We start from the raw sequence: 24,010 nt of genomic DNA on the forward strand, positions 1-24,010 counted from the left end.
GAAAGGCTGGAGTGATGCAGAAGCCGAAGGTCCACCTGCATTTCCTTGGTCCATGTAGAACCCAGTTCTCCGTGGCAGTGTCCGCTTGCGGGATGGGTGGCATGCCCAAAGGGAACTGTTCTCTCAGCAACTGGTCAGAGCCTCCCTTGGTTCTGCGGTCCAGGGGGTGTGTCAGCCTCACGGTTGAATTCTGGGCTATTCGGGATGCTATTCTTTCCCGTGGTTATTGGGTGGTTAGTTTCTGTTGCGGGGAGTGGAACTGGAGAGTGTTTATTTTGCCACCTTGCTGGCACACTTCCATTCTTTGTTTTTGATACTCTAACATGTTGGGACTTTGCTGATCCTCCCAGGCTAAAAACTGCACAGGCAGAGAAAATGTGCATCTCCTAGCATAAAACCCAGCACACAGAAGCAGCTTCATGAATACCTAATGCGTACATGAATTAAAATCCTAGTCCCTGTAAGACTAGCTAATTCCCAGAGAACAAATGACTCACTTGCTGAGTTTGCCTGTCTAAAACCCCAAGATCCAGAGCCTTACCCCAACCACTTCTTTTATTGTGTTCTCAAACTCCCAGAAACTGTCCCTCTGCCCAGTCACTCCAGAGCCAAGTATGGGGCAACTGGGGCCAACCCCCAAGCCCCAGAGACTGCTCCCATATTAAAACTCCCCCTGACCCTGCCTTGCCTATTCCTTCCCTGAGAATCACAACGAAAGCTTTTGCCTGTTTCTCTCCGTATCTCTCTCCACTGTCTGAACACGTGGCCTCTGGTGCCCTGGGATGCCCCCTCTGCTTGGGAATCTGCGAGTGTGACACTCTTCTGTGGCAGTTTCCTCTGATCTGTGGACCTCACCTGAGGTATCCCGGAGGCCCCTCGCAGGTGGGGGCTTCAAGAGCACAGCACTGGCTTTGGCTCAGTCTGGGCTGCGTCACATCATGGTGGATGGCAAGAGTGGAAACGCAGGAAGGAGCAGGCAGTGATGACATCCCCAACTGGAGCGGAGGAGAGTGGCCCCATGCCACAGTGACCCAAGGCCCTTCTGCTAGGCCCCACCTCAAAGTTCTACTGCCTCCCGACAGTGCCACCTGGGGACCAACTGTATTCAAACTTCAGCAAAAATAGAACTAGCACAGGGGTTCCTCATTCCTTCCCAACTAAGGCTTTGTGTCTGGGACACTTGAAGGAGGCAGAGCAAACCTTGTTTCAACATAGCGAGCAGGTATTTATTGGCTGGGGACTAGTTTCCAGGTACTATTCCAGGCACCAGGGATACAGAGACAGAGAAAATATCCAAGTTCTTACAGCATTTACATTCCAATGAGGGTACATAGATGATTCCCAAATAAATATTGGCTGTGTCAGATACCATCATGTGGAAGGATGGGAGGCAAGAGTTACAGGGATTGCATTTCTGCACAGAATGATGAGGAAGCTGACATTTGAGCAGAGACTTGCGGGCGCTGAGATGTGATTACAGGTAAGATTGAGTTCGGCCACGTATTTGCATCTGGAGGAAAGTGCTCACTTGTGGGAAGACAGTTTGGGGTTAGACTCTGGGACATCTCAGAAGGTCCAAGAGTCCTCTGGAGTGGACACTCTCCTCTTCCATCATTTCTGATGAAGCAGAAGGTAAAAGGAAAAAGGCAAAAGTAAGATAAGAAAAAAGAAGACAGAAGAAACAGGAAGAAAAGAAGAGGAGGAAGAGGAGGAGTCCTTTGAAACCAATGATGCAGACACATTAGACTTTAGAGATGATAAGTATCACATTTTTAAATAAAATGTATCAATTCTCATCTTTTTAAATAAAAACTTAGGCTTATCATGTTACCTCAGAAGTTCAATTTGTAAGAGTTATATTAGTTTTGGTAAAATATTTAGTTTAAGCCTATCTGTTCAACTAAAAGGTGCATGTGGTACTGTGCCCATTGTTGTTGTTATTTTGTTGCTACACTTTGAGAGTTGGTTTCCTTATTGAGAACATGAATAAAATGAGCTACTTTGTGTTAACTTAGTACATTGGCCAGGTCTCTGCTGTTTCTTGGCCAGGAAACAGGAGTTATTGCCCAGAGCAGGCTGCATGAAACAAAACAGAACATAAAGCCAGACCATCCTCTAGATCCTGCAGATGGTGGAGGCAGCCTAGGAATATCCATGATAACTAAGATTCTGCCTGATCTGTACTTTGATTACACGTGAAGCGCATATTTAAACAACGTTTAAAGAAGGAAATGTTTCAGGAGATGGTTTAGACCTGAAGAAGCCCATTCTGATCATGAAGTGGGAGTGGAAAGGAAGGAGAAATAGCTAATGATCTGCTGAGACCGTGACATGAATCTGAAAGGGTCTCCTTAAAAGCCTAGGAAGCAACTGATTCAGCGCCCAGTGTCTGCAGGGTGCTGCAAGTGATCCCCAACAGGAACGCAGGATGTGTGAAATCTCAATTTTTAAATAGCTAAGTTCCTACCAGTAGTAACCCAGAGACTCTGGCAGGAATGGTGGTTAGACCCACGCAAGGAAAACAGAAAGGAGCAGGAGGGGAAGAGCCAGGCACTTGAAGAGCTGGGTGGGCAGGCTAGGCTTCCGCATTTCCCCCACTGCACGCGTCCTCGTGGGCTTCAGTGTCCGGTCCCACTGGGTCAGGATGGCGTTCCTGGCTCCTGGCCACTTCCCTGGGCCCACCAGCCTGAACTGGTAGGGGCTGCAGGGGCCGAAGAAAACTTCCACGGCCAATCTGGGATCCGTGAGGAACAGCCACGGGATGCTGGGCTTCACCCCAATGAAGGAGGCCAGTTCGTCCATGTAAACAATGTAGTCCGTCTGTATGGTCTCGCTTTTGCCAAACCTAGAGGCAGGGGAGGAAACGCTACCGTGGGTGACCAAAGCCAAACCTTATTTAGAACAGGAACAGGGAGAGTGCCCCATCCTTTTCCCGGGGTACACCAGCATCAATCTTTGATTGCTTGTTTAGCCTACACTGAAGTTTTTTCATAGAACCTGCATATTGACCTCATTTGGAAATTCCCCAATGTTGCAGGGCAGCTGAGAAGGGCATTTTGTATCCCCATTAGCAAACAGATAAGCTGTCCCTTGCTCAAGTTAATCAGGGACAGAGCTGGGAGGGGGGCGTTGCCATCCCATCCCCGTGTTGGTGAGTCATTTCTATCAGGCATCTGAAGAGTCATGGCCACCTTGAAGGGTGCATGGGCCAGAGGACAGAACTCCACAGCTGGGAGCTCACAGCCTTTGATTTCTGATCATCCCTGGGTCTCTTTTCTGGGAGGTATTGCCAGAGACCCAGAGGGACACAACTGACCTTGACACGCAGATTCCCCACCTGCTAGTCACCTTGTGTCTATGTTTAATAGTAGATTTTCACTAGCTCTTCTTTGTGAGACGGATGTGGCTCATAGCTGTCACCCTGATGACCTCATTTAGGACCCTTTGAGACAACGAGTCCCACAGATTCCCACACCCCTGGACCTCTGTCAACAACAGGCTCTCTTACCATTTGAGCTTTTTCCCCATTTTCTCATCAATGTCACTCATCATGTCTTTCCTAGAAGGCAAACTACAAGTTCCTGAGAGAGATGGAAAGAAAAGACAACAGGTGAACAACTCTCGTGTAGCAAGAGCCTCCCGCTTTCCCTTGTTAACAAGATACAAGTCACATTAGTTATTTCCATTTTTTTCAGTTTAGTAAAATAAAATGCTGAAGAATTGAACAGGTGATTTCTGAGACAGACAATGATCCGCTTCCACTCCTCGTCTTCTCAGAACTGAGACACCTCACAATAATTCAAAACCACTGTCTGATTAGCTTTATCTTTATTCTTAAACTGATTACCAGGTGTTTCATATCAGTTTCAGGGATGATATTCTAATTTTTCAGTCATATTTTTAAGCCACACAGAGGTGAACTGGCAGGATGTTTTTTCAATCTTTTTTTAAAAACCAACCAAAAAAAAAAAAAAAAAAAAAAAAACTCCATAGGAAATAATTCTGCTTTGCTGGAAGAGGGAATTTCCAGCAAGTAAGATACAGAATTTAGTGAAACCTCCAGGCTCCCATGGACCACCCACAGGTCTTCCTGAAAATGAAGGACATGCACTGTCCCCAAGTCACCAAGGACATAGAGGAGCCTCAGAAGACAAGATCTGACATGGAGCTGCTCACAAAGGTTGCCAGAGTTCTCTGAAATAAGCCCGAATGGTTTCTGCCCAGAGACCCTTCCAATTTAGGATGGCGTCTTTGGCGATCTTGGAATCGCTCTGGATGGAATTAGAACTCCTAGCTCAGACCTGGCGGCTCAGGCCCCACCGGCACAGCTGTTCAGTGGCCCCTTCCGTCACTCCTGAGAGGTGGGGTCACTGAGCAGCTGCTTCCACACCTGGGAACCCGTCTTGTCATTGGGCAGGAAGAGATTTGGGAAGAAACTGTCTGTGTTCGTGGTCCACCAGCTGCTGCCATTGGGCTGCTTCTTACTGGCCCTGATGTCCTGGTCCTCTGGTTCTCCCAAAAGAGGCTGCTTGCTGTATTTCCTTTCTGTCCTAAGTCTGAGCGTTCCCTTTCTGTAGAGCCCAAGTTACAACTCCTGTCCTCAGAGAGTGAGTGTCTCCCTTCCTTAGGTTCCAGGCTCTCTGGGCTTGAGCCCTGAGTGGCACCAAGGGCAACCTCAAGCCATCGCCTTCCTGTCTGCTGCCTCCCCGAGCAACATCAGCCTCTGGGCAGCAGCACCCTCTGCCTGGGGTGGGGGAGTCAGGGAGTTGCAGGGAGATCACTGAGTGTGGGAGGCCTGGTGGTGAGGGGGCGCCAGGATGGGTAGAGGTAGCCTCCAAGTTCCTGTGAGTGGAAGAATCTTTAAACCCCATAAGTCATGGTAGGACTGGGAGCCTCAGATATGGCTGTAAAAGGCAGCAGGCCACCCAGCCTTCCTCATCCAGAAATTTTATGGCTCAAGGTGCAACTCAACTTCATGCAATGACCTTTGACGTCCTTTGTTCCCCTCTAATCATGGGAGCCTACTTAGTCTTGTGATGAGCATCTGTACACAACTGCAGAAGTTCCGTGCATCTGACCCCAGGGCCCGCCACCGGAGGACACTGATGGCCTTCCTTACCGGCCCCAGCCAAGTCTGTTGCGTCCTTTTCCTTTTATTAATAAGATAGAAAGTCATTCCTCTTCTATCTTAGAAACGGACCCTGGGCCACACCTGGCACTCTCTGCCTCTGATCATGCACTGCTTCTCCTTCACGGACACACAGAGGGAAGACCATGGTAGCATCAAACCTAGCACCAGGCTGACCATGGCCATGGACACCTGAGCGGGCTGGATATGGGCTTGAAGCACCTTTTCCTATTAACCTTCCAAGTGATGTCATCCCACTGAATTTTGAAATCACAACTTTATGAAGCTGTCATGCACTTCAGATTAAGAACTTGGGTGTTCTTAAGTCTAATGAGTGACCGTGGGTGGCTATCAGCTGGAAGGAATCATAAGTGACAAAAATCTCCCCTAACAATCTCTTACTACTGCATATCGTAGTCCAATGTGATAGAGTTCAAACGGCTTATAAAATAGAGCACTGAAGAACATGGAGTCACAGATGCTCAAAACCAGATGGGATCCTTGTAACGAGGACCATGGTTTTCACAAGGACTCAATGACCTTGTCATTGGCACCCGTCCCTGAACTCTGGCTGCTTACCCTTTATGACTCGGGTTGCCCAGCGGGCCTGCAGGTCCGTTGTGGGGATGGCAGCCCCCAGAGACTGGACAAGGCCAATCACAGCCAAGGTCGACTTCTCGAGCTGAGGGGGGAAGATGCCTTTGTACAAGGTGACCTCGTTGTTCCTGCTTTTGATGATGGAGTCATCAAGGAAGGGGTAGGCATTACTGTAGCCTGTGGCGAAGATGACACAATCGATGGCTTCAAACACCGTCCCATCCTCAAAAATGGCCGAGGTCTCTGTGAACTTTTTCACATTAGGCTTGATGGAGACCCTGCCGCAGAGGATGTGGGCGGGGAGGTCATCATTGAACACGGGCTCTTTCCTCAGGGCTCTGTAGGACATGGAGACAGCATTAGAACAGCAACATTCCCCCTGGGTCTATACATTGATAAGAAAGGGGACACCTCCAGGATATTTTCTCTGAGCTGTGGAGTAACCAACAGTTAAAAACACAAAACCGCAGGGAGGCAGCTTTGCTGACCCCGTATCTGTCTTCTATGCTGCTCCACACCCAACCCAAACAGGCGGTGCGCTTTATAGCCCACTCCCCCTAAACTGAGGCTTTGCCTTTACAACAGTTTCCCATCATTTGCCTTTTCTCCTTCTTTCAGAGCCCAAGTTACAATCCTATGCTCAAGAGGAGTGAGTGTCCCTCCCCTCCTTTGATTCCAGCCTCTCTGGCCTGAGACCCGAGTGAAACCCGGTGAATACTCCTATTTCCTTATAGGGAAAAGTCCTAATGTGAGAGTGCCTGCTACTCGTACTTTTTTCTTTGCTACCTATTTATTACCTGTGAACCTGGATAAAATTAAGGGTTCTTAGATTCTCTCTGCTTCATTTTTCTCGTCTGGCACTGACACTCATACCTGCCTCAGGTGGCTGGGGGACCTGAATAACATGAAGAATTTTGCAGTCTCTAGCATGGGCTCCAGTGCTGAAAAATGTCAGCTGCTGCTCCTAGTGAACTCCAGCCTGGCCGGTGTAATACAAAGAAAGTCCAACAGGAGCAAGAAGGTGGAAGGTGGGCTAGTGCACCTGGGCTGTCACAGAGGGACGAGGCCTGAGCTCCCCCAGGTGAGGGACAGGGCACCTAGGAATCTCGTTGGCCAGGAAAGGAGGGGGCCGGTCTGAAGCTTTGGGCCCTGGAAGTCTGAAAAGAGCGAGTTCCACTATTTTTTACTCAGTAACATCCCTAGTGGACACAGATCCCTCTGAGCTCACTGTGGAACTGGAGGAAGGGGCTGGTTATTATGTGGCAGCAGGTGCTATGAGAGCCACAGATAGACTCTCATGGGAGGAAACCAAGCCAGACCAAGAGACCGGTGGAATCCTGCTGGGAAACCCTGGGCTCACTGGGCTGTCACCTGCCACTCACTTAAACCACTGGCACCCACCCCACCACCACCACCGCGAGCTGCTCTCATGGGGCCACCAGAACCCGACGGCCCACTCTTCGTTTGGCTCAGCTGATTGCAGTGTGTGCACAGTGGAAGGCTCCCTCCCTCTCGAAACAGCGTCCTCCTCTGGCTTCTGGGTCATGTGCCCTCGGTTCCTTCCTGTCCACCCCCTGGGCTCCTCAGAATCCTGCTGCGGCCTTCTCCTCCTGAGGCCTTCTCCTCCTGACTTCTAAACAGTGGCACATCCCGGGACTCGGCCCCCAGCCCTCACCTCTCTGTCTACCCTCACTCTTCCAGAGGGCCCATCACATTGAACCTGAGGATTGAACCTCTGTTCCACCTTGATGTCACACTCCACCTCCTACCTGAAGCTACCAGGCATCCCGAGCTCCTCTGTCTCAGACGAGACCCCTGCTTCCCCACCGGGTTCCCCCCCAGCGAGTGTCAACCCCACCCTGCTCCGTCCTCCAGCGCCTCCTTGCTCTCACACCCTTGATCCAGCCCAACAGAAGATCCTGTCTGGGTCTGCCTTGGGGCTCCCTTGGAATCTGCCACTTCTGACCCTTCACCGCCGGCAAGCCGTGTCCAAGCCCCCATCCTGTCATCTGGGTGTGATGGTACTTCTGAACTGGTCCTTTACTGCTGCCGGCTCTGCCCTCTGCATGGGGTGGCGACCACAGCGGTGGAGTGACCTCCAGTGCAAACTTAGATCTCGTCCCTGACATGCTCAGATGCCTGTGGCTTCCTGTCACCTTGACAGTGAAGGCCACACTCCCCACAGTGCCCACTAGGTCCCACGGCTGGCTCCTCTGCAGCGTTTCTCTCCCTCCCAGGAGTCAGGTTGATCCTGTCACCAAGCCCCCAGGCAGTGGGCCATGCCCTCGCCTACACACCCCCAGGCCCATCCCTCACCTCCGAAGTCTCCCGCAAAGTCCTCTTCTGAGGCCCCCGCTGAGGACCCTGATGGAAACTGTCCTGATGGTGCGTGCCACCACCTTGCTGGCCCTTTCTTCTCATGGCAGCCTACCCACGAGGGCCACTCTTTCTAGCTCGTCGGGTTCCTGTTACTTGTTGCTGTATCCACAGGACCTAACCGGGGACTGGCAGGTAATAAATGCTCAACTGATACTTATTGAATTAATGAATTCACTCTGAGGTTTGGTGTTTTCACTCCACATCAGAGTCATTTCTTACTGTGAGATGGGCTTGGAGGAGTTAGAGGAGCCACTGAGGAGGAAGCTCGAGATGTGGCCATAGTTCAGTGAGGGGGACCCCCTGGGGGTGTGCAATGATAGTGTCCCCGGGGAAAGCTCTCTTGCCTTGTTTGACTTTGCCACTAAGTGTGAGGCAGCGAGCACGTGGCCAAGAACAAGGGGCTCTGGAGTCAGCAGATCTGGCTGTTTTGAATGCTGCTTCTATTTGCTGGCTGAGGGACTTTGGTAAAGTTACGAACTACATTGAACCTCAGTTTTCTTGTCTCTAAAATGGGGATGCTAATGGAGCTCTCTTCAAAGTTGTGTGGATAAAATGAGATAATACACGTTGGAGCCTAGCAGAGGCTTAAGAAGTCTCTGACGTGAATTAAGTACATAAAACATTAAGTGCTATTATCATCATCGTAGGAAGGAACTGATTGCTTAAGCCTTGTGTGATTGTGCAGCCGAGTGAATCTGCTACGGAGGATGTATGGAAATCACTCCTAAGACTGGCAGCTCTTGATCCTCTGATGTATGAAATGTGATCACTACACCAATATTTTGATTTGCTTTGTGATTACAACACACTTTCAGGGTTGTTGACACTGAAACAACTCAGCAGAAACACCACGTCCAGCTATGTTACCCATTTAGAGGCATCAAGCCGTAGTTCTCGTGCTTGAACTTTGAGTTCATCTGCTTCATGTACCACCAGTCGGAGATGGCTGTGGGCAAGCTGTTCTTGAGGAACGTCTGAAAGCGCGTGATGAACACCATGTCCCAGGGGTAGCCATCGTCCCAGACCCGGCTCAGCACCCAGGAGCCACTTCTGGAGCTGATGACGACCTGCAAACACCAAGTCAACCATGAAAGCTGCACATTTACAGTGGACGTTGCGATGCGCTTCCCCGTGTCCCCTGTCGGAATGGGGTCATCACCCGGCTCCCCGGGGGTTGCTGCAGGAATCCCTCAGCACCCAGCCCTCTTTGGGAGTTGATTTGGCTGAAGTGATGGGTCTCCCTCGAGGTCTTGTGCCCTTCCTGAGTCCCCTGCAGGCAGTGACTGGCCCATGCAGGTGTAAAAGGCTCAGACCATCAGTCACCTCGACTTGGGAAAATCTCAAAGGGATCCCTAGAGCACTCCCGGGTCATTCACTGGAGCTAATCCCATCTGAGGTCAGCTGCCCTGCTGGGTGGGTGCTGGCAAGTGTTCATATTTTAACCCAGTCTTCCCTGGCTTAGGTGACGGATAACGGAATTCCAGCTGTGTTTCCCTGACCGCTGCCATCCACAGACAAGCAATCATGATCTAACAGCGGGGTGTTTTGAACTAAAACGCCTGCCTCCGTCCTAAAAGAAGGAAGGAATTTGGAATTGGAAAGCCATAGGCTCAAATCCTGGCTTCCTGGTGTCAGCACAGGGAGGAGCAGTGCCTCCACATGACATCTGTGCGAGGGCTAATTTAATGCTACCACCTTCACGACGTGGCTAATAGCACTGAGCATGTGGCACCTGCTCAGGTTTTGTTCATCCCAAACAGTGTTGTTTTTTTCTTTTCTTTTTTTTAAAAAAAAACACATTTTTATATATAGTGTCATTTAAAGGCATTTCTTATAAGGGAAGCTAGACAAATAGCAAAAGACTGAAGATCAATGAATTGAGAGCCTTGGAAATGGTCTTTCTTCCCGCTCATCGATCATGGGGACAAACCCAAATTGCACAGCACCGTGGTGGTTTCGTCATACCTTTCCTTAGCTCAGGAGGCTTCAATAATTTACCTTTACTTGTGGATAATTTCTGATTATTTAGCCTGCTGTTGAAGTCCTTGAAAAGACGTCGTCACCCGACCCCACCCTTTCCTTCCTGACTCAGTTCCTGCAGCTACTCGGTTCTTGGCATCCGAAGACCAGAATTCCAGCTCCAGGGTTGACTCCCTGTCCACAAGGACGAGGGCAGTTCTGGTCCTCAGTCCCTTTCTGTAAATGGCAGGGTGAGGCGAGCTCCCGTCGTCCCACCCTCCCAGGACTCCTCTCCACGCAGGTGTTGAGCACCGTGGTGCAGGACGCAGGTCGCCAGGGGTGAGAGCCTTCATCCCGCAGCCGAGAGCGCGCGCGGCTCCTCCCGTCTTCACGCCTCTGCTCCCGCCGTGAGCGCTCCAAGCGCAGCGTCTGCCTCCTCCACCCTGAGCGCATGATCTGTCGAGTTCGGGCTCTGGTCCGCCTGCTGTGAGGCCTCCAGGTCTGCAGTCACTTAGGCACTGGGTCCTGGCATCTGCCCTTTCCTCCAGTGGCAGCCCCTACACTGCGGTCACCCGTTCTGCTGAGCTCTTGCCGTCATGTTGGATCCGCACGCGTCGGTGAGCTAGATCTTACCTTCCGTGGAAGAGAGGCCGTGGGGCCGAGTTCCTGAGTTCCTCCCTGTGCCACGTGGTGTGGTAAACAGGCACACAGGATGTGTGTTCACGCCCTGTGTCCCGTCACCATCTCCCCACTTCAGTGACCGCAGCACCATGAGGTCAAGGTGGACATGTGTTGGGGATGGCCGGGGCACCTCTTGGGACGACCCATATTGGGGACCTATGACATCTGGAGATGTGATTCCTATCTCTGGGATTCCGAGTGCCAACCCTTACAGAATCTGCCCAAGCTAGCAGGTGACGTCTGTATGAGCTCATTCCCTGAGGACCCATGTCACCATCTTCTCCATCTTCCCCCTCCTCTCCTCAGCTCGTCCTTCCCAAACCCCTGAGCTGCAGCCACAGGACTGTGAATCACTGAGCCCCTGGCTTCAAGACCTTCTGACGTCTGCCTCTCTCAGCTTCTAGTTCTCAGCATACAGGTCATCAGGGCAAAGGGTCCCAGGTCCTTCCAGTTGCCCCAGGAAGTAGGTGGCCTCCGCTGATGGCCTGGTGACAGGCTGTCTCTTGATTTTCTAGTCCTTTCACAGCTTTAACTTGCACATTTGAGCATTTACTTATTCCATGTGTCCTTTTGCACTAGACGGAGTTCCATGTAAGGCCAATGTCTGCTGTGTTTCTCGCTCCCTCCAACATGCACCCCAGAGCCCGGCACCCAGGAGGCTTCCCACAGATACCCTCGGATGCAGCATGAGGAACCTGAGACTCAGAGGCAGTGAACAAGTTGCCCACGAGTCTCAGAGTCATGACCTTGACCCTGAATCCACTCCAGTTTTAGAGGAGTCAATCAGACAGGTGTGAGGCACCAATGTGTTGAAGAAAGACCACTGGGCCAGGTGTGGTGGTGCACACCTGTAATCCCAGCGGCTCGGGAGGCTGAGGCAGGAGGACCGTGAATTCAAAGTCAGCCTCAGCAAAAAACAAGGCACTAAGCAACTCAGTGAGACCCTGTTGCTAAATAAAATACAAAATAGGGCTGGGGATGTGGCCGGGTGCCCCTATGTTCGATCCCTGGTTGTCCCCCCCCCACCAAAAAAAAAAAAAGATTGTTGGATGCCAGCATCACTCCTTGCCCCTGCCTGTCACCTAGGAAGCTGGGCCTTGTGAAATACCTCTTAGCTTTCACCAGGTGCCCCCTCCCCATTGCAGACCCCACCTCTCCATGACATCATGTGCTTCTGTGCTGGCCCTGGTTGTGTGGGGTGGTACCTTTTCAGCCATGCGACTGAGCTCTATGGCAATGTCAGAGCCTGAGTTCCCCAGGCCAATCACCAGCACTCGCTTCCCCCTCCACAGGCCCGGGTCCTTGTACTCCCTGCTGTGGAAGCACTGGCCCCCGAAGTGCTCCAGACCTGCGCGACAAGTGGGAGACGTTTCCATTAAAATGTCAAACTCCTTTAACCAGGTGGGCAAAGTCATAGAAAGGAGGGATTTTAATGCTCCATTAGATAGAGCAGGAATGTCCTTTTACCTTGGCATTTTATTTGAAGAAAAAAGACACTTGGGTATGGGTAGAGTGTGTCCCCCAAAGGATTCCCGTGCTGGGAGTCTGGTCCCCAATGTGGTGGGGTGAGAGGAGGTGGGACCCTCAAGAGGGGGGCCATGAAGGAGGAAATGTGACCCCTGGGGGCGCTGCCCCTGGAAGGGGGTAGTGCTAGTCTGGTGGAGTGTTTATTTCCATGAGAGCAAGCCAGGCTCCCCAATCCCTCTTGCTTCTGTCCCACCACGGAATCTACTCTTTTGGCAAATGGCTGGCTCCCTTTCCATTTCTGCCCTGTGTGATGGTGCAGCCAAGGGTCCCTTGCTAGAATGCTAGCACCATGACACTTGGATGTTCCAGCCGGAATCATGAGCCAAATGCACCTTTATTTAATAATGTGTCCAGCCTCAAGTATTCTATTATAGCAACAGAAGTCATAGTAATACAGACATCATTAGTTTATTCCTTTTTGTCAAATTTGTAGATGGTGGCCTACATTTCAGACTTACCTGGAAAGGAGTCTTTTGGTAGATTGGGGTATACATGATGTCCAGAACAGATCATAACAGCATCAAAGACAGCCGACTCTTTTTTACCGTTCTTTTCAGTTTCAACATCCCATTGGCCAGTAGTTGAGAAATCAGGACGCTTACTTATACTGGATACAAGTGTCTGAGAGAAATACAGAAAGAAAACCTTCTTTTCTATGCTCATAGGTAGATTTGGAAGAAATAGTATGAAAAATACTCTTAATAGTGGCTTAGGAAAAAAATTCATTAGTAAGATTCATATTCAAAATTCAAAATTCTCTTCAAAGAAATCAAAACATGACATGTGGCGTGGGTGTGTGCTTTTTTATTCTCGCACGGTTTCTAGCGTACCTCCAGTACTTTCTGCAGTGCAAGAAGGACACCCTTTGAGATATAACAGTGAGTTCAGTCATAGTTCACAAGAGGCACATGCCACACAGAAGCACGCTGGTAGCTAGCACTCTTTGCAACAGCAGCCGCATCCTAACCTCTAGACATTTCACTGTTAATATTAGTGTTGTATGAAAGTGAGAGACACCGTCTGTATCTCAGGCTTTCTTAGGTGTCAGAGTTGCCTAGAAAGCTTGTAAAAGCACACGTCCAGATCTCTGGTTCAGTGGGCCGAGGGAGAAGGTCTAAACCTCCCTGGGCCTTCCAGGGGAGGGGAGGTTGCTGGGACTGTGCTGAGCAGCTCCAGTCCCCGTCATCGGTGAACCTTTAGTCATGGCTAAATGGCTGCCTGCTCCTTCTTTTTAAAAAAAAATCTTTCAATTCTTCAGGTTATATTGAAAGGATAATTTTTTATTTGGTATTAATTGTTCTTAGAGATTTTATTATGTAGTATTCCATACATATGAGAGAACACACACATATGTATGACACTCTACTTAAGAAGTAATATAATAGGACGGTCACATATGAACCCATCAGATCTTGTACCTCATTCTTTAGAATCACATTATTTATTTATCTATCTACCTACTTATTTAGGCTATTGTAAATCATACCTGTTTTGGATCATAGTTTCTGTTTGCTGTTGGCTTACAGAAATGTAATTGATTTCTGTATGTTGAGTTTATAGGCTACTTCCTTGCCTAACTTTTTTGTATTTCTATGAATTCTAATATTTTGTAGATTCCTTTGGATTTAGTACACAGACGATCATATCATCTACAATAATGATGCTTTTCTTCCAAGTTGGGTCATTCCTTTTATTTTTCTTTATTTACTCCATTGTTTCTTAAATTTCAGATTATTGAAGAGCAGCAATAGGAGTCCTCACCTTCTGGATTTTGAGGGAAATGTTTCTGTTTGCTCTTCAGCACATAACTGTCCATTTGATATCATATGCACAACATATGTAATTTAAGAATTTCCAGCAGTCACATTTAAAAGTGAAAAAATGTATAATTTAACCTGATATAGCCACTACAGTAGAGTTTCAGTATGTAATCAAAATAAAATTTGTTAGTGAAGTAGTTCATATTTTTTCATAACAAGATGTTGGAATCCAGTGTGCGTTTTACACTTCAAACACATCTTTTTCCAGTGTGACTGGAGGCTGCCATATTGAACAGTGCAGACTGAAGACAATGTTCATGGATATTTTGAGGGGTCAAGAAAAGTCCCTTCTAATCTTGGTTTGGTGAGAATTTTCTCCTTTTTTTAAAATCTTTCTTTCAAACACAAATGGGTGTTGAGTTTAAGCGAATGTCTTTTTTGAATTTGTTAAACATATGATTTTCTTCCTATGATAGGTTTTTATAGTGGATTACATCTTTATATTTTATAATATTAAAATCTTGCATCCTTAGACCAAACTCAATTCAATAAAGACTGTTAATCTTTTAAAATACTCTGTTGCTATCATTTTTGAAGGACTTTGGGATTGATTTTCTGGAGGGAGGCTGGCCTATAATTTTCCTATTTCATATTTACATTTTCTGCATTTGATTTTTTTTTGAGAGAGAGAGAGAGAGAGAGAGAGAGAGAGAGAATTTTTTAATATTTATTTTTTAGTTTTCGGTGGACACAACATCTTTATTTTATTTTTATGTGGTGCTGAGGATCGAACCCAGCACCCTGTGCATGCCAAGGAAGTGCGCTACTGCTTGAGCCACATCCCCAGGCCAATTTGATTTTTTTTTAAATTTGTTTTTAGTTTAAAAAAATTTTTTAAAATTTTTGGACCTTTATTTCATTTATTTAAATGTGGTACTGAGAATCGAACCCAGGGCTTCACACATGCTAGGCAAGCGCTCTACCACTGAGCCACAACCCCAGCCTTCTGCATTTGACATTAACGTTATAATGTTATAGGTGAGTTTGGAAAACACCTATTTTTAACTTCCGAAGGAATTTGTAATAATTTGTAACAATAACTGAAATAATTTGCCCATTGCAAATTTGAAAGTACTCATCTATGGAACTATCTTCTTACTTTCTTTATGGAAGATTTCTAATTTCTGAGTCAAAAATTATAAATCAACAAATACTTATCAGGCTTTCTACTTCTTCTTGAGTGAATTTTGGTATGTTAAAAAAGATTTTAAGGGGTTGGAGTTGTGGCTCAACAGTAGAGCACTCACCTAGCACATGTAAGGCCCTGGGTTCTATCCTTGGCATCACATATAAATAAATAAAATAAAGGTATTGTGTCCATCTACAATTAAAAAACATTTTTAAAAAGATTTTAAAGATTTGAACAAATTAAAATATTATTTAGCAAACACTTTTATAGTATTCTGGTTATATTTTTAAATTTTACCTATATCTATTCTGTCTACTTTTTCTTTCTCAATGTTATTTGTTTGTCTTGGCTCATTTTTTTCCAACTATTTGTCTGTTGCTTATTTTATTAGACTTTTCAAAGGATGTACTTTCAATTTTGCTTTCTATTTAATTAATACTTTATTATCACTTTCATTCTATGTTCTTTGGGTTCATTATGTTTTTCTTCTATAAATGTCTTAAAATTCCTTAACTTATGACTTTTAAACCTTTCTCACTTTCTATTGCAAACATTTAAGTTTATAACTTCATGAAAGGATAGCTCAAGTACTAATTCATACAGTCTAAATATTCAGTTCTAGATATTTAAAATTTTCATTAAATTTCTTCTTTGACCCATATGTTATTTAGAAAAAGTGGTTTTTTTTTGTTTGTTTGTTTTTTGCTGTTGTTGTTATTGTTTGTGACAGCAATTGAACACAGGGTGGTTAACCATTCAGCCACATCCCCAACCCTTTTTATTTCTTATTTGAGACAGGGTCTCACTAAGTTGTGTAAAGCTGGCCTCAAGCTTGCAATCCTCCCACCTCAGCCTCCTGAATCACTGGGATTACAGGCATGCACCAGTGCACCTGACTAAGAGTCTTTAATTTCTAAATTTCTGGATATTTTGCATTTATTTATTTGTTATCGATTTCTAAGTTAGTGCCATTTTGGTCCAAGAATTTTATGTAGTCAAATATTTGTAAATTTCTCATATGTTATAGACAATAAGTTATGTTCTCTGAATCTAGGATTGGAGAAGCCACCCTATTTAAAATGTCAAATAGGAAAAGAATACTTAAAAGAAAAATGGAACTTCTTCATCAGGACACCTAAGGTTAGCTATTTCTTACCTCAAATTGTATGTGTTTTAGAAGGCCCTTTTCTCTGGCAAATGAGGTGATGTATTCCTGTAGCTTGCGGTTGTGCATGAAGACGGGGAAGTCCTCAGGATAGGGGAAGTCTGGAAAGCACATCATCTCCTTGGAAGAGTTTGCAAAGACTGATGGGTAGATGCTCGCCCTGCCCTCCTCCACACGTTCCTGTGAGTGAAGGAAATTGGTACCTGAGTGGACTGATCGTATTCACAGTTCTGCGCAATCACACAGGTGAGTTGGCCTTCACCCACAGGGAGACTCAGTAATACCACACAGAAGTCAACTTCACTTGAGCAAATCTTCCACAGAATGTGGAAGGACGTGCTTTTCTTCACATATTTTCTTTCTAAGGGAACTAGTTTCATTATGTCCTTTAAGAAATATATAACTAGAATCATTTTATCTCCTCAAGACATTAAACATGGTGATGGGTGTTTTCCAAATTTCAATCTTGAATGATTTCAATGTGTCACCTAGTGAGCATGAGTGGTCAGTTTATAAATGAGTGTTCAATGTATAACAGCAAACAGTGACAGGTGGTTGCCAACTGCCAACTATTTATGAGATATGTAAATGTTAACACTTTAAAATTTAATCTTTTAAAAATTGTGCTTTCCACCACATATAAAGTATCTATTTTGAACCAAACACGTTGCATTTATGGTACTTATGCAGGCAACAAAGTTTTAACTTTCAGAAATGAAAAAGTATCCAAATTGGTTCTACTAATTCTGAGAATCTATAGAAAAAAACTACCCTTCTAAAATCTTAGAGAGGCCATGAAGTGATGATGGAGAAAGAAAAAGAACATTAAGGAATGATAGTGACGAGAAGATCGGGACCCCGTGTTGTGGTTCTCATCTTGGCCACATGCTGGAATCAACTGGGGCACTTTACAAAACAGAGTCTGTCCCACCCTGAGAGTGTTGGCCAGGAGCTTTAAATGTACTCAAGGAGCTGTTCAGCGAAGGCTGGCAGTCCCAGTGCAGAGTGAACAAACAGAAGTCAAAGGTCACTGTGCGAGACTCCTGCGACACACCTGTTAGAGCTGTGAGCTCTGCATGCAAGACAGTGACACGAGTGAAAGGCATCAAACGGAAAATTCATCTTAGGTTAAGAAGAGACGAACCTGATACGGCTCTGTGGAGCCACCAAGGCACTCTGTGACCACACCACAGCTGCAGTGCCTTTCTATCTCAGCAGCTCCCCCAACAATAAATCAGCAAACTGGATTTTGATGAAAGATCAACTGCAGATCTTCCTGTTGCTGGTTCAAATGACAAGTACCAAGCACTGGGAATCTCTAATTAGGGTTCATGCAACTCACAGCTGTTAGGACCCCCAGAATATGAATGTTTAGTACAAATTAGAATGTTGCACACATGCCCAAAGTCAGCATGTCTGCAGCCTGGTAAGTAATTCAGTGAATCCAGGAAGTTTGACAGAAGCTATATCAATAAAATTGGAGAATAAACATCAAGGAATAAGTTGATATAACTTGAGCATCTCAACCTGAAAATGCAAAATCTGAGAAGCTTTCAAATCTGAAACTCTTCAAATGCCAACATAGACACCGCAGGTGGGAAATCCACAACTGTCCTTACATGATGGGTTGCAGATGAAACACAGGAACAGTAAAATATTGCACAGAATTGCCTTTTCACTACATGTGTAAGGTGCACATTAGGAACAGATGAATTTTGTGTTTAGACGCAGATCTCATCTCCAAGGCATCTCATTGTATATATGCAAATATTCCAAACTCTGAAAAAAATCCACCCTAAAACCTTCTGATCCCAAACATTTCCAACAATAGACATTCCTCCTATTTGTAAACTAGAAAAGATACAGAGGAAGTTAAGAAAGGGTGAATGCAGAGAAAAGAGCCCCATCCATGAAACTTCTTGCCTATATCCTTGAAATTCACCGATACATTGTTTGGAGAGCTCTGAGAAAGAAAGACATTTCACCTGTGGCCTGGTCATAAAGCACCTTATTTCATCTGTGCTCAAAGGATAGGGACTATGATATTTGGGTTTGAATCAGGTTTAGAAGAACTAGGTGGGCAGAGGAAAGTGCTCTAGGAAATAGCAGCAAATGTCAACTGTCAGCACCCTTAGTTTCTCACACTTAAATGGCGTCTGACGCCTTCTGAAAGAAAAGACAGTTGAGAGATTGTAAAATGCTGACTTCAGAAATTCAAGGTAATGAAAATGTAAAATTGTTGGAATTTGGAAATACCACCTGGGTACAGGGGTGTGGCTGCAGAGTCCTAGGTGGCTGAGAAGCACTGCTGTTCCCACAGCATTTGTGATCTGTAACTCCCTGGTGGGGGTGAAAGAGTTAGGAACCCCTAAGTAAGGGACTCCATTCATTTCTTGTGGCTACTGTAGTAAATTACCATCAGCACGGTGGCCTAAAGAACAGGATTGGTTTTCCTGCAGTTCTGGAGGCCAGCATCAGAAATCAGCATCTCTGGGCCCCAAAGTCAGAGAGAGAGAGAGAGAGAGAGAGAGAGAGAGAGAGAGAGAGAGAGAGAGAGAGAGAGAGGATTGAACCCAGGGATGCTTTACCACTGAACCACACCCCCAGCCCTTTTTGTTTTTTATTTAAAGACAGGGTCTCACTAAGTTGCTTAAGGCCTCACTAAGTTGCTGGGGCTGGCTTCAAGCTCACAATCCTACTGCCTAAACCTCCCGAGTTGCTGGGATTGCAGGTGTGTTCCACTGTGCCTGGCTCCATCTCGATATTTTAAACTTAATCCCAGCACAAACATCCCTTTCTCTTGTAAGGCAACTTCCACAGGCCCCAGGGATTAGGACATTTGATGAGTACATTTGTGCTTATCTGCTGGTGGATTTCCATGATGGATGATGGAGACGGGCACTTATTTTGTCACACAGCTGTCTCATTAATTATGTGGTTTTACAAGGCCAAAGTCAGCACCTGAAATGCCTTAATTTTTAAATCCAAAAAAAAAAAATTTCAATTATACACATTGATAGGGTTCAGTGTGATGATTCAATACATGTATACACTGTGTAATGATCAAATCAAAGCAGTTAAAATTTCCATTTCTTTATACTTTTTTTTTTTAATAGGATCATGCAAAGTTTCCCAGGCTGACCTCAAATACCTGAGTAGCTGGGATCACGGGCGTGCACCATAATGCCTGGCTTGACATTTTAAATGACCTTGAGACTGATGTGTAATAATGGTGCACATCCCAGGTTGATATTTCAGTGTGCGGGTGTTATACATGCTGTTCAAGTCGGGGTGATGAACTTCCCATCTCCTTGTCGTTACTTTGTGTTTAGAGCCTTCAGCTCCTCTATTCCAGTAACCCATAGATATAGAATAGGGCATCGTGAGCTGTAGCTCCCACACTGTTCTGTAGAACACTACAACTTATTACTTCTAATTGTGTGTGGGTGCCTGTTCTCAAACTTCCTATGTTCTTCCCAGCCTCCTGGAATCACTACATACATTATGATTTTTTTTTTAAATATCCACAAATGAGAAAAAACAGCAGAATTCGTCTGTGTCTGATGACTTCACTTAATATAATGTCCTCCAGTTCCTTACATTTTGCTGCAAATGAGAGGCTATCATTCTTTATAAGGCTGAATAATGTTCACTATGTATATACAGCACATTTTCTTTCCCCATTCACCTGCTATTGGATATACCTAGGCTGGTTCTTGAAGTGTTTTTGTGTGTTTTCTTCTCGTACTTTTATGGTGCTAGGTCTTACAGGTTAGGTCTTTGATCCACTTTGAGTTTCATTTTCAAAGGGCAAGAGGGGTCAAGTTTCAAGATTATGCATGTGAATACCAGTTTGCAAAACACCTTTTACTAAAGAAGCTGTCCCTTTTCCAACCAATAACGAGGTTGCTGAGAAAGAAATCATGAGAGGAGTCTCATTTACAACAACAACAACAACAACCTATGTATAAATTTTTTAAAACTTTTTTTTTTAGTTGTAGATGAACACAATATCTTTGTTTTATTTGTTTATTTTTTTATGTGGTGCTGAGGATCAAACCCAGTGCCTCATACATGCAAGGCAAGCGCTCAACCACTGAGCTACAACCCTAAGACCTCTTCAATCAAAATGGCACACAGTCTCATGAAAGAAATTAAACAGGAATTCTCAAAAATAGACCTCCCATGTTCGTGGATGGGAAGAATTAAATGTTAAAATGTCCATACTACCCAAAGCAATTTACAAATTCAGTGAAATCCACATCAAAATACCAACGTCATCCCTCACAGAACTAGAGACAATAATCTAAAATCCACATGGAAGTGCAAAAGACCTTGAGTAGCCACACCCTGATCTTGAGCAAAAAGAACAAAGCTGGAAGGGTCTGGTCACCAACTTCAAAGTCCACTACAAAGCTGCAGCGTCACCGAGACCATGGCATTGGCATGACTACAGACTCAACCAAGGGAACAGGACAGAGCGCCCAGAAATGACCCCAGCTCCACAGCCAAACAATTCTCGGCAGAGGTGACCACCCAAGAGCAAAGGCCCCCGAAACTTTAAAGTCTGTGGACAGAATCACTAGGAGGACCTTTGGTAGCCTCGGGTTTTCTAAATGAGTGAAATAATTATATGCGTGTATAATATAAACCTAACTAATATTTGACCCTGGATTTTATATCCAAATGGCGGTTATTAATGATTTGCCCAGAGGTGAGTTCTGGCACACAAGGCCAACTTCCAAAGGTAGCCTGTTGCCTAGGTGACCTCTAACTTGAGAGGAGTTTGCTTCCCAGCCTGACGTAGTTTGTGGATCCCAGTAGGGATTTTAACTACCAGGCGGCCAGTTAGGAAGCCGTGTTCCACAGTGTGCTGCTTACCTCCCCTCTGCTCGCCCTGCCTCCTGCACCCTCGCCCACTCACCGAGAACTTCCACAGGCCACCCACGTCATCGCTCCTCTCGAAGCAGATGGGCTCCAGCCCCTCCTCCAGACAGCTCCTGATGGCAGCCAAGCCACTGACACCGGCTCCCACGATGGCCACTCTCCGCCCCATGGCTGCCTGGGCAAAGGACATTGATTGCATCAGTATTCCTGAAAACGTATTTTTTTTGTGTTGTTTTTTGGCATAATAAAAATCTTTCCTTTTGCACCCAAGAAAACAGTATGAAAAAAAAAAGACTTCAGAACTCTGGTTAGTAATCAAACTATATTCTGTATGTCTCTAATTTCCAAAGAAAATGTTTTCTTCCAAGACATGAAACACTTTTAGTCTAATCTCCAAAACTGAGAGACTGATGATCCATCATATATATATAATTTATATACAGATAATTTATCTTTTTTTGTTTGGCCTTTTGTTATTCACTCTTACCAAAGACAATGAGCAGAAGAAAGGAAAGGAGAGTCACAACTAAGCCACACACCCAGCACCCAGCCACCTCCTGTGCATGAAGGCCTGAGTGAAGAAACCAGTATTCATGTGTGTGTGTGTGCGCGCGCGCGCGCGCGGCCACCCTCAGTACCATGGAGAGTTGTTTCCAGGCCTCCACCCCACCCTGGACACCCAAATCTGCAGATTCTCAAGTCCCTTATATGAAATGGCCTAGTATTGTATCTAATCCATGCACCTCCTCCTTGATACTTTAAATCATTGATGTTACTTTTAATATCTGATATTATGCAAGTGCTATGCGTATAACTGTGCCCTGTATTGTTTAAGGAATAATGACAAGAAAAAAGCCTTGTGTGTGTTGGGACCAGATCCAGCCATCAGAGGACCACCCATCCATGGTTGGATGAATCCTCAGGTGTGGAACCTGCAGACGCGGGGGCCAGCTACACACACACACACACACACACACACACACACTCTCACACCTGCCTTCTCATTCTACTTGAAGTAGACTGGGGGGTCTACATCTCCACATGCCATGGAGCCAGCCCCTTCCTTCTTGATGACATTCTTCCTATTCTTCCTTTTCTCTGAAAAGAGAAAGGTTGTTCCTGACCACAACTTCTTCCCACTGGCTGCTCCCTGCCTCCATTCGCTTCTAAAACTTACACTTCCTAGCCTTCCCTGTTCCTGAGACTATCGTTAGACTCCACTACTACTTTTCTCTCTATTTCTTACTTTCTAGACAAAGTCACCAAAGTGTATAAAAACAAAACCCAGAATCTGCCTGGACCGGATGTCATTCTCCTCCCAGCCACACATCGGCTAAACCCACAGCTGTGCCCCTTCACGTACCAAGCTGCCGTTCAGCCCTTCACAACACCAGTCCTTTCCTCCTCTCACCTTTTCTCTGTCTTCTTCTGTATGTCCAAGTCCTGTCTGTCCTGGGTGATTTTTAAGAGCAAATGCTCCACTGGACTCAGATTCTGGAGGGGTTATTGGAAAAGGGAGGAGCTGTTCTTAAAGAGGTAGGGATTTCCTTGATCCTCTAAAAACAAGCACACCCCATTCTGTGACATGTGAGGCATAGAGCCTGTCTCTGGTCTCCCGGCCCCACATTCCTGTCAGTCCTGGTGAACACAAGCTAGGGGAGTGCCCCAGGCTCCTGGCTCCAGGAGTCAGCCTGTTCCTCCCTCCCAGGTGGTTTGTCATTGTCCCCTCAAATCCTATAATGTGGGGTTTCAAAGCTCACATTTTTTTTTTAGAGAGAGAGAGAGAGAGAGAGAGAGAGAGAGAGAGAGAATTTTTTAATATTTATTTTTTAGTTTTTGGTGGACACAACATCTTTATTTTATTTTTTTTTTTTATGTGGTGCTGAGGATCGAACCCAGCACCCTGCGCATGCCAGGCGAGCGCGCTACCACTTGAGCCACATCCCCAGCCCTCAAAGCCCACTTTCCTTTCATTGTTCCTAGTTCCTTGGTGGGGCGCTCACAGTAGCCCATCAAAGGCTCTGGGAAGTTAGGCTCTGAGCTGAGAGAGCCAGCAGCAAAGGTGGCTTTTCTCTGCCACATAAACTACTCTTAGATTGGAAGTCACAAGGACAAGTGGGGCGAAACTTGGCCACCAGTTAACTAGGCTTCAGAAGAAGCACATGTTCAAGTGAACCATTGCTCAGGGGTTTTGAGGATCTTCTGAGAAGTGAGCAGACTTACAAGCTTCAAACTAAGAGCTTGCAACTGGGTCTTGAAAGAATTTCATGGGAATTTCCAAATGAAAATTGAGATGCCTCTTGCAATTCAATTTGCCCCTATAGTGCTCCCTCTAGTGGACAAAGGTATTCACTGCAATCCTGTTCCCCCCAGGTAGGAGGCCTGGTGGGGACTGCACCTTTCCAACTGTTGACTTACCTGCTTACTCAGAGGTGAACCTCAACCAGCTGCAATAGTGACCAAGAGAGATGTAAAATGAAGGTTTGAAGGTTAAACAAATAAATAAACCAAGGCCCCAAATTTGTAAATAACAATAGATGTGCGTTAGTCTGAATGTTGTGTACATTACCATCAAGATGAGTTTGCTCTAAGAAAGTCTCTTGAGTTCTGCTTTATGAGGTCATTGATTTCCCAAAATGGGTGTTCTTATTCAGAAATATGTACATTAATAGAAGAACAAAGTAGAATTCATATTTCCAGGTGCATTTCACGCCTAAGGGGTGTTGTTGAAGGGTAAA

The 24,010-nt window shown here is 45.9% G+C and overlaps 1 protein-coding gene across 4 annotated transcripts; it reads right to left on the reverse strand.

Annotated features, from left to right (window-relative positions):
- Positions 1 to 1,201: 1,201 nt before the first annotated feature.
- Positions 1,202 to 22,872, reverse strand: LOC124083431 (flavin-containing monooxygenase 3). Of its 4 annotated transcripts, none has more exons than XM_046430079.2 (9): positions 22,684 to 22,872; positions 21,310 to 21,443; positions 16,377 to 16,565; positions 12,730 to 12,892; positions 11,950 to 12,092; positions 8,972 to 9,171; positions 5,708 to 6,063; positions 3,509 to 3,581; positions 1,202 to 2,845 (listed from the first exon to the last, which is right to left on the reverse strand). In XM_046430079.2, exons 2-9 carry the CDS (start codon positions 21,439 to 21,441, stop codon positions 2,503 to 2,505), a joined length of 1,599 nt encoding a protein of 532 aa, XP_046286035.1. In that variant the 5' UTR covers positions 21,442 to 21,443; positions 22,684 to 22,872; the 3' UTR covers positions 1,202 to 2,502. The 4 variants fall into 4 exon arrangements, with proteins under 4 accessions (XP_046286035.1, XP_046286032.1, XP_046286033.1 ...); XM_046430076.2 differs by having other exon boundaries at positions 21,310 to 21,447; XM_046430077.2 differs by having other exon boundaries at positions 22,636 to 22,872.
- Between the last annotated feature and the right edge of the window lie 1,138 nt (positions 22,873 to 24,010).

This window comes from Marmota monax, unplaced genomic scaffold (assembly GCF_021218885.2).
Source record: "Marmota monax isolate L192 unplaced genomic scaffold, Marmota_monax_Labrador192_F-V1.1 WCK01_AAM20220418_F8-fsc00055, whole genome shotgun sequence".
NCBI classification, from domain to species: Eukaryota; Metazoa; Chordata; class Mammalia; order Rodentia; family Sciuridae; genus Marmota; species Marmota monax.

What these genes read in the sequence shown, in the direction of transcription:
- LOC124083431 (XM_046430079.2), bottom strand. Translation starts at nt 21,441, where the DNA reads ATGGGGCGGAGAGTGGCCATCGTGGGAGCCGGTGTCAGTGGCTTGGCT. An exon ending in GTGGCCTGTGGAAGTTCTCG is followed by an intron (nt 16,566 to 21,309) that starts GTGAGTGGGCGA and finishes CTTCACTCACAG; the next exon opens with GAACGTGTGGAGGAGGGCAG. An exon ending in GGCTTGATGCCTCTAAATGG is followed by an intron (nt 6,064 to 8,971) that starts GTAACATAGCTG and finishes CATGTCCTACAG; the next exon opens with AGCCCTGAGGAAAGAGCCCG.